At 33.7% G+C, this 10,568-nt stretch overlaps 1 protein-coding gene across 4 annotated transcripts in view; it reads left to right on the top strand.

Annotated features, from left to right (window-relative positions):
• LOC106467827 (synaptic vesicular amine transporter-like) overlaps nucleotides 1-10,568 on the top strand; it is a 66,125-nt gene that overhangs the window by 50,254 nt on the left and 5,303 nt on the right. For all 4 annotated transcript variants that reach the window (XM_022396020.1, XM_022396023.1, XM_022396021.1 and 1 more), the window contains 2 exons: nucleotides 4,950-5,013; nucleotides 6,717-6,836. In XM_022396020.1, the coding sequence (XP_022251728.1) occupies nucleotides 4,950-5,013; nucleotides 6,717-6,836 (184 nt within the window). The remainder of the gene's footprint in view (nucleotides 1-4,949; nucleotides 5,014-6,716; nucleotides 6,837-10,568) is intronic.

Genomic DNA, 10,568 nt, shown 5'->3' with positions numbered 1-10,568 from the left:
TGGCAACATAAATTTTCGAAAAAACGTCGAAAATATTGGAGGAAAGACTCTTGCCACTTTATTCCTCGGGTTTCGTGGACAAGAAAACAACGTTGTTCCAGGAAGATGGAGCACCGTGTCACACTGCAAGAAACACCCAAAATGGCAGGAAGAAAATGGTATCCAGAAGTTGCCCTGGCCGAGCCAATCTTCTGACATGAACCCCATTAAAAACTTCTGGGTCATACTTGACCGGCAAGTCAAACAACAACCAAAAAAACCACCTTCGAAGAGCGATCTACTCCAAGTTTTGAAGCAAGAGTGGGTGAAAACCCCACAATCTAAAATTCACGAGATGATTCTCACGATGCCCCAAAGGATCAACGAAATCCACGAAGCGAAACGAAGATCTACAACATATTAATTAAATTATAAATATATCAATTCATGTGAATATGACTGAAAAATTTCATTTTTTCTGAAAAGGTGGTGTCTATTTACTTGTGACCACGCTGTGTATATACGTAAACGCTTTAACCAGCGCCAAAGAGAGTATCTATTATTAGTTCGCTATAATCAGTGTGCTATAAACTTCGAAAGCTATAACTGTGATTTTTATAACGCTTGTCAATCGGAAAACTTAAGATATCTGACCAGGAATATTTATAAATTTAGAACGTTACAGACCGTTTAACTTCAGTAGATTTTCATCGGACATTAGTATTTTCATGAAAACATATAAATTAATCGTGGAAACCTAGTGTGTGTGGCCAAGGACAAAGCTAGCCTCCCATCATATCTACAGCAACTCGTAATTAACTCGCTCATCGGAAACCCTCGATAAGATATCAAAGGAATTCCAAACTAGAAAGAAGATTTTATATTGTTTGTAAGTTTGTGAAACTTTTGTTTATGAATCTTTGTGTGTAATAACTATTTGTAATAATTGTTACTGTAAATTGTATTGTTGTGTGTGTATTAAAACGTATTTGTGTTAAAAACAAAGACGGTGTGTATCAATCTTGTTGGCAAATATCGTAAATTGACTAAAATATCTGCATATATATTTAAATACTAAATCCAAAGTATAATTTAACTACTAAATTTAAATTATCAGTTAACTCGGCCTCGGACTAATTCAAAATTCTAATACATAACAAACGTAATTCATAAGTCTCGTAGAATCGTTGAGAAATACAAGTTTTAGCCCTCTATGAGTAAGCTTTTGTAATGTAATTCAACTTCTTTTTCACTTGACTTGAATGACCATAGTTTAGTTTCTAGTAAATGAATTTAATTGCAAAAAAGCTAATACATTTGTTTTTATATCCAAAAGTGGTGAAATGATTGTCCTTCGAAGTTTTCAACCCACTGTTTTGCAACAGTTATGTGAATGTCATATTTGTGGTGATGTTTTTGCCTAAACGAACAACTGAAGTTTCTCGACTATATGAATGTGTAACAGACTTTGCCTGAGAATGCTAACATATTTCTATTAATGCACACCATTGTATAAATTAAAACAGAATATTAGATATTAAGTATATCGTAAACCAACGTACACTTAGCTTTATTTCCACCCTGTATATCATGTTTACAATATTACCAAAACTTTTTTTTTCACGAAAAATAAATTTTTTATCAGTTTTGAATTTTTTTCCAAAACGATATTGTAAGTTTAACTTAAGAGAAATAGTAGGAAAAATACAAAACAAAAAAACTCATCTCCTTCATAATTAAGTTGATGTCCCAAAACTGCCAGTGCTCCTAATTCTACTGTGTGCTGGTGATCATTATAGTTAAATCAAAAAGAAATTGAATGCCATTATAGAAATAGTTTATTTATGAATAGAGCTAACTTGTGTCCTAAACGTTTCACTCAGATTCTTATTTCCTTTTCTGGATCAAGGATAAGACTAGTCTACCTTCTTGTGTGATTTATGAATTCCGTTGCCGAAGATGTGAGGGTTTTTATAACAGCTACTCAATAAGATATAGTTTTTAGGTTTTCAGTGAAAAGCTACAGAATGGGTTATCTGCGCTCTTTCCAACGCGGAAAACCGAACCTTGGATTTTACCACTAAATCTAAAAATTTGCCACTGATCAACTGAGGGACAATTGCAATAAGAATAGGAGAATGTACAAAATAGTACGGGAATCAGAGGGTCTAAAGCAAATCCAAGTATTGTTTAATATTTGCTAGATGGTTATGGTGTCTCAAAGCATATTCAAAATCACAATAAATGCAGAGAATGAAACATTGCTAAGAATACAAAAAACTTCTGTTTCGGAACAAGAAAGTAGCTTTGAATAACCATAACAATGCTACACAATTCTTAGCAATTTAAAGTATTTTAAGATTTTGGTTTTTCACTCTTACTGTATAATTGAATTAATTTGGTACACTTGCTATGTAAAAGGGCCTAGTCAAATATGGGCCCATATGGGTTTAGGTGGTCATCAACTTAAATTAGGTTAAACTTCATTTATTCCCACGCGTACGTACAGTGCCTTGCAAAAGTATTTATCTCCTACCAATAATGTCAATTTTTGATGAAATACAAATAATGTAAACAATTTTTTAACAAAATTGTATTCAAACTCTAATGATCAAACTTAACACTGTTATGTGTGAAGGAGGTTGAATGTCAGCAAAAATGTATATAAATGAAATTTGCTGATTGCATAGTATTCAGACCTCTAATTCAGTACTTGATGGAAGTACCTTTGGCAGTAATTACTGGCGTAAGTCTTTTTGGATAGGTCTCTGCCAGCTTTTCACAATAGGATGGTGTAATTTTTGCCCATTCTTCCTGGCAAAATTGCTCCAATTCTGACAAGTTCGTTGGGGTTCGTTGACGGTTAGCAATCTTCAAGTCTTTTCTATTGGATTCAAGTCAGGATTTTGACTGGGTCACTCCAGGACATTCACTTTCTTTTTTTTTAAACCATTCCAGTGTGGCTTTGGTCTTGTACTTCGGGTCATAGTCCTAATAAAATATAAATTTTCGACCCAGATTTAGATTCTTGGCTGACTCGAGCAGGTTTTCCTTTAGAATTCGTCTGTACTTCGCAACATCCAGCTTCTCCTCAATCCTGACAAGCTTCCCAGTCCTTGCTGATGAGAAGCATGCCCATAAGATGATGCTTCCACCACCCTGCTTGACAGTTGGGATGTTGTTGACCGGGTGATTTGCTGTGTCGCCAGATGTAACACCTTGGATTTAGACCAAAAAGCTCAATTTTTATCTCGTCTGATCATAAAAATTTCTGCCACATGTCTTCAGTATCATTTACATTATTTGTCGGAAACTCCATATGAGATTTAAGCTGACTCTTTTTCAGTAATGGCTTCCTTCTTGCCACTTGCCCATACAGGCTAGCTTTGTGTAGGGACCAGGATATTGTTGATGTATGAACATTGACTCCCATCTCAGACATGGAACTTTGCAAACCTTTCAAAGTCACTGTTTGGCTTCACAGCAACATCCCTAAACAGTTTCCTGCTTACCTGGCTGTTTGGTTTGGTAGGGCGGCCTGATCTGGGTAATGACTTCTTAATGATGGACTTTACCATACTCAAAAGGATTTATCAGTGACTTTGACATCTTTTTGTAACCTTCTCCTGATATGCGTTTCTCCACCTCTTTATCCCTGACTTGTTTCAAAAGCTCATTGGTCTTCATGGATGGTTTGTCGTATACATATGTGAGTTGAAGCTTGAACAGGTGCATTTACTCTGAAGTCAAGTTAAACCACTTTGATTACACACAGACAGAATAATTTTGTGACCTTTCAAGCTAATCTTTTGCACCTGAACTGATTTAGGGTTGCTGTAGCAAAGGGGTTGAATACTTGTGCAATTGAGAATATTCAAATTTTCTTTTCAAATCTAACTTACTTACATAATACCAGCTTTCTCAGTTTAGAGTAGATTGTGTAGATTCTAAATATAATGTCCCGTTTGAAAGTTTTATTATTGCAAGCTCAGGTGGCAACAAAATGTGGAAACTTCGCAAGAGGGTGAATACTTTTCCAAGGCATTCTATTTTGGTCCTACCAAGTGCTTACACCTTTGCCCTGGCACTGTATTTAAAAAATGCTGATCCAAAGGAGGTGTAATTGAAACAGTGATGAATTGATAGTGAGACATTAATTCAGTTTTTACGAAGAGCCTTTCCACAGAATAATATCGGAATTGGTTTTAGATGTACTTTTAGACATTATATTTTTTAGTGTACAGATAATTCCCAAACTAAACTCACTAGTTGCTTTTAAATATATCCACCTTCTCTAAACTCAAATCCTCGCATACGTGATACTTGTATTAAAAAATATGTCTTTTTTTCTTGTTTCAAGTGAAAGAAGCTTTTGTTTAAAACTCTTGCCATAAAGACTATGCCCATTGTTGTTCATGTTTCTTCAATCAACTTGTTATTAATAATTTACTCATTTGTACTTCCCAGATGGACTAGGAGGAGAGAGTAAGTAATTATAATAACTTACCATGTTGTGTAATAAGATATAAATGCAAGTAACTCAGTTTGATGTCTATTCTCTATACAAAACACTTGCTAAAGTAATTCGTTAAACTGTATGCTAAATTTCAAAATTAAATATAAAAACCCACATGGTGTATGTCCACAAATAAAAGTAAATAACTTTCTATACTGTACATCCAGATATAAAATGCAAAATAACTGTATGCCTAAGTATAAGAAGGTAAAATGGCTTACCATTTTGTATGTAAAGACGTACGTCAACCCACTATGTTAATTACTTGGATATAAAATGCATAAAATAAGTTGCCACCCTAAAAAATTGCTTTTGATCCTATACTATTGTCTTTTGTCAGTAAATTCTTAAAAGTAGAAATAAAATTCGGAATTGAGTCCACATAATTTTGTGAAATGGTAGATGTTAGTTGTTGTTTTTTATATCTTACTTTTAGCTTTGAATATGTGTGTAGGTTCCTTTGGCAACTCGAATGGTTCACCTTATAGTACCACATTTCGGTTTAGGATTGGGCATAGGTAAGACATCCTTTTGTTTTCGTTTATATTACATGTTTTATTTACTTGTTACTAATTCTGTTTGTGTTTCCCTTACTATCAACATATGGGTGTTTCTCTTTCTCTGAAATATGTGGATCTGAACAACTTCCACATCTTCCTCTTACTTCTCATACTCTTTATCGATTTGTGGACAAAACAAAAAACTCACAACATTCCTCTGCAATGCTTTAAACTTTAAAATATTATGCATGGGAAGCACTTTATGTGGTACAGATATATATTTGCAAATATAAATTTGTGAAAAATAACTTTTAAATGTATTTGAAATAAAGCTTAAATTTATATTGGTAGCACTTGAAGTACATGGAATTAAATTGTAAATAGTATTCAATATGAAACCCAAATGATGCACAGTTATTAGAAATATGTTTGGTAGAGGTAAATAAAAACGCATTTATTTAGGTATCTTAATGAGTTTTACCCCGTGTGTTGAGAGGCACGTCACCAGAGGGCGATACGTTGTCGACATCAGGCAATAGGGAGGGGTGGATGAAATGACGTCATAGTTCCATGAAGTGGAACCAAAGAGGGCATTGCCTCTAGTCTTTCACTGCTAAATTAGGGATAGCTAGAGCAGATAGCCCTCGTGTAGCTTTACGCGAAATTCAAACCAAAGCTTAAAACCTTTAGGCAGATGGTGTTACAAAGGTTCTATAGGTGTATTGCATTACTAGAGATAGTATTTGTATAGGTGGATGATGTTTCTATAGGTGGACAGTGTTACTATTTTTCCGTTGGATTGTAAAAAGATTTCAACTTGTCTCAACCTATTTTTATAGTTTTCATTTACATATGTTTTAGAAAGGTTGAAAGTATTTCTATGGTTGGATGGTGTTATTACAAAGTTTGACTGAGCTTCTATAGGCAGATGGTCTTACTAGGCATATTGTGTGTATTTTACAAAGGTGTTTCTATAAGGGACAGTGTTATTATACTTCTATAGGACTGCAAACAAATTTAAACTTGTCTCAACGTGTGTTTATATAAAACTGTATTACACATGTTTTACAAAGATGGATGATGTTACTAACACATTTAATGTACTGCTGAAAAGTTTTTGACATCTGATGTATCGTTTTCATAAATATTAAACAAGACAGTTAGTATAGCCAGTTGTGTTTTTGAAGTATCGATATAATAGACATTTAATGTATTGATTATAGTTTATCCTTCTATATATAACTTCTATATATGACATACTTTTTTGCATTTTCTGACATTTTATAAGTAAAACGCTTATCATTAATAACTTGTTCTATAGTTTATATGTATTATATTTTATAACATCTAATCATATTGTTATAAAATATAATACAATGAAATATTTGAGTGTGTGGTGATACGTAAATGTTACAGTTTAGGTTGAAAAGACGAAACATACCCTGATCTCACAAAGATAAAGGTATTAATAACATAGAAGATGCAAGACAGGTAATCAATTATAAATTTGTTATTTTGTTTATACCATAAGATAGCCGCACTCTGTCCACCAAAAGGAATATAACCCTAGATTTTAGCATTGTAAGTCAAAGCTACAGCGGACCCATTGGGAATTTTTTCCTTATATAGTGACGAATGCATTTTATTGACCTGGACCTCATTCTGAAAAATAAACGTTTTTGATAGCAATAGCTTTTATTATTATTATTTAATATATATAGGTATAACCGACGCTGCACTAATGCCCCTGTTGGCCCACGTTGTAGATACACGTCATGTGGCTATGTACGGCACGGTGTACTCGATTGTTCAAGTTGCTGTTAGCCTGGCTTATTCAATAGGTAGGTTTTATGCTCAGTACTTACTTAGTATAATTTTTTGTTTTATTTGTTAGTGTTGGCCAAGCAAAAATATTATCATTTTTCATAATTTGGTGAATATTTTATATGAGGGCGCATAACACTAACGTAATTGTATAGAAATAAATTAAGGGATCCAGTGCTTCCCCAATTCCTCTATGAACCATAACACCCATGTCTTGTAGTTGTACGTAGATGATAATACTTTCAAAATAATTTTGGAATCTGTATAATTATTACATCACAATTTTGACTATCAGCAAGATATTAATAAAGTTTCATCTTAATTTACCTGTCAGAGGACGTAACTACTGAGTCAACCGAGTACATTATTGCACATGGCTGTCGTCCGTTGATCTGGTGTTCAACTCTTAAAGCAGACACAATTTGTTTGCTCGACGATTCACAAAGAGTAAAGGAGAAGCATAGCTTGGATCAGTTTTTAGTTTCACTGCCAGCTAGAGTATCATTAGGCTTATTGCATTTGGAATAACTAGCAGAAATGCCGCCCTAAGGGTGGATGTTTGTGTTAGTAGTTAGTAATCGTAGTATTAATACCTCATTGTCAAAAACGTGAACATTTTCTGAAAAAAACTATTTGGGGGGGGGGGGGGGGCGGAGTACTGCAAGAGAAAAGTGTTCAGATTGTGCCTTTTAGTCATACACAATTCATTGCATCAAAATGATTCAATATACAGATCCCAAAATTTTCATAAGTTTCACTGATATAATTTATAATGTTTTTATGTGATTCAATGTACACATCCCAAAATTTTCATAAATTTGACTGATATAATTTATAATGTTTTTATGTGATTCAATGTACAGATCCCAAAATTTTCATAAATTTGACTGATATAATTTATAATGTTTTTATGTGATTCAATGTACTGATCCCAAAATTTTCATAAATTTGACTGATATAATTTATAATGTTTTTATGTGATTCAATGTACTGATCCCAAAATTTTTCATAAATTTGACTGATATAATTTATAATGTTTTTATGTGATTCAATGTACTGATCCCAAAATTTTTCATAAATTTGACTGATATAATTTATAATGTTTTTATGTGATTCAATGTACAGATCCCAAAATTTTCATAAATTTGACTGATATAATTTGTAATGTTTTTATGTATTAAAAGTGCTACGCTTTATTGAAGTTTTTTGTTTTCTTTAAGAACTCCAGTATTTTTAGTACTATATTTACAAATTACATCAATAAAGATATAATAAAACCCTCACGTACAGTCCTAATGAAAGTCGTGTTCTTGTTGTGAGGAGAGTATTTTTATTTAAAATTGTGTTCTGTTACAAAGAAATGGTTGATACACATACCATAGTTATTTTTCTAAGTGTCTGAATCTTGAATACCCAAAATGTGAAGTTTTATTTTATTTTATGGATTTTTGTTTGTGATGTCATTCATAATCCTCAATCATTATACTTGTGGCATTGAGAACTTGTAATTCAGCACAACAAATGACATTGCTGTATTTATTATTTTTGTCACATAGATATACGGCCAAGCCATTGCTCTATTATAATAAGAAGTTATTGAAGGTATTTAGCATAAGTGACTAACATTTGGCAGCACTGTTTTCTGTCTTTAAAGATATATTCTTAGTTCACTATTATGTGGTCCTCATCTATCTACCGCTTCCCATTTTAGGTCCACACTTCACATGGCATATTACAAATATGTATTTCTTTTACATGAGTCAAGGGTTTATCGATAATTAATATTAACGTCCGATTACAGCAATTTATCTTCTGTATTGGCTTATTTATAAAACTGACATATAACTATAGCGTCAACTGGAGAAGATTATATTAGTAATTAATAGGTATGCACGGGTACCCTGCCAGATATTCGGTAATACTCGGCTCCGGCCGAGTGTCGAAGTTAGCCATCTAAGCCCTAATCTTTGTGGAAACTAACACGGTACTGAAAGTTACAGTCAATAACTGGATTAATTTAAAAAAAAAAAAGGAAACATTCCGAGCAACAAAAACTGACTGTCCACTGAAAGTCTGAGATTCAGAAAACAATAGGGGTTAATAACAGGCATGGTTTGAGAAATGGATTTCTGGGAAAGGTGGGGGTTTTGAGAACAATAGGGTTAGGGTTTGAGAAGTTGGGGCTAGGCATTGAAATTAAAACTTCTATGTTCTGTTGGTGATTATTCGGATTAATGCAATAAACATTAATTTTGTTTTTAATTTTTGTGTATGTTGTTTGTTTGTTTGTTTGTTGTTGTTTTGGGGTGGGGGGCAAGGGGATGTCCCGGTCCCGGTTGACACTCGGCCCCGGCCGAAGCTTAGTAACCGTGTACCCGGATCCGGTATTCAGCCAAATTTTACTACCCATGCATTCTTAGTAATTAATATTAAGATCACTCAATCTGAGCCTTACGATCGACTTAGTAAACAGAGTGACAAAACATTATGGGTTCTATAATTAGAAAAGTTTATCAGTTTCATTGGGGAATTAAAGTGTTGGATGGCATTGAGTAATAAACTTTAATGTGTAATTATGCATTGGCTCAACAGACGCAGTTGCGGTTTCACTGACTGATACATAGGGTGAACATAAGATTAGTGTAGATTTGTTAGTGAGTTTCATTGGCATGTACATATACATCACAAAATATGTACATAAAAAGTTAACAATATGGATCTAACACTTTGACATAACCGGTAATTTTTAGGAAGAAAAAATATTTAACATCTTTAAATAATACTGTTACGCCTCCAGTTGTTAGTTAATTTTCCGTAAATTCGTTCCGACGAAACTTTAGCGACACAAGTTCTTTTTTAAATAAAACTGGTTTATTCTTTTCGAATACAACTTTACCGATACACTTAATTTCAACAGTCGCTCTATAACAAACGCCAGAACGTCTCACGTGCTCGACAATACTCAATTACACACTCTCTGACTGCAGTTCAATTACTCATTACCTACACATTGTCCCGTCACGTTGTGACCGTCTTATATATACCAGCTACCCCCAATCTAGTAATCTCCCGACAATTCACGAAGGTTCGAGAAAGAAGTGGCGTGATACTAGTCACGTGACTTCGCTGACGCAACAATACTATATATTTATATACCGCATCTTGTAATGACAAACAATGAAATTTGTTGTTTTTATGGTGCCCATGTTAAGAAATGGATGCAGAGTTTACTTTCAACTGAGTAAACTTACATAAATGAGCACAGAATGCGATGCACATGTAAAATAATGTGGCAATATGTAGTGAAATATGTTATATATCAATTTTGTTTTGACAATCTCAGTAATTACCATAAACAAGCCAGCTCAGGTAAAATGGTGGAATACAGTAGGGGGATCACTACCGCACCCCCCAAAAAAAATAATGCAGCGAAAATAACACAATTTGCTGAATGTTGTGTACCGACTGTTTGAAGAATTTACTTCCCTACTATTCTTATCATACAATTCTTATAGGACAGAGATTAACGCAAGGCTTTCGTTAGTAGCTACCATAACACAAACACACTTGCTACAACAGCAATTAATTCGTGCCAAAACAAAGTGAACTTTCTGTGCAAAGTCCACGTATTTGTTTAATCTCAATACCGGAGACGTTTCTTCTTAGCAGCCTATCAATGTATTTCAGCTGAAGAACATTATTATCCAATGTTACTGTGAACTTCCAACCAAGTGTTACGTCTACCGTTT

The sequence above is a fragment of the Limulus polyphemus genome, unplaced genomic scaffold (genome assembly GCF_000517525.1).
Source record: "Limulus polyphemus unplaced genomic scaffold, Limulus_polyphemus-2.1.2 Scaffold2758, whole genome shotgun sequence".
Lineage (NCBI taxonomy): Eukaryota > Metazoa > Arthropoda > Merostomata > Xiphosura > Limulidae > Limulus > Limulus polyphemus.
Note: the sequence above shows the minus strand (reverse complement) of the source record. Positions and strands in the feature narration are given on the sequence as shown.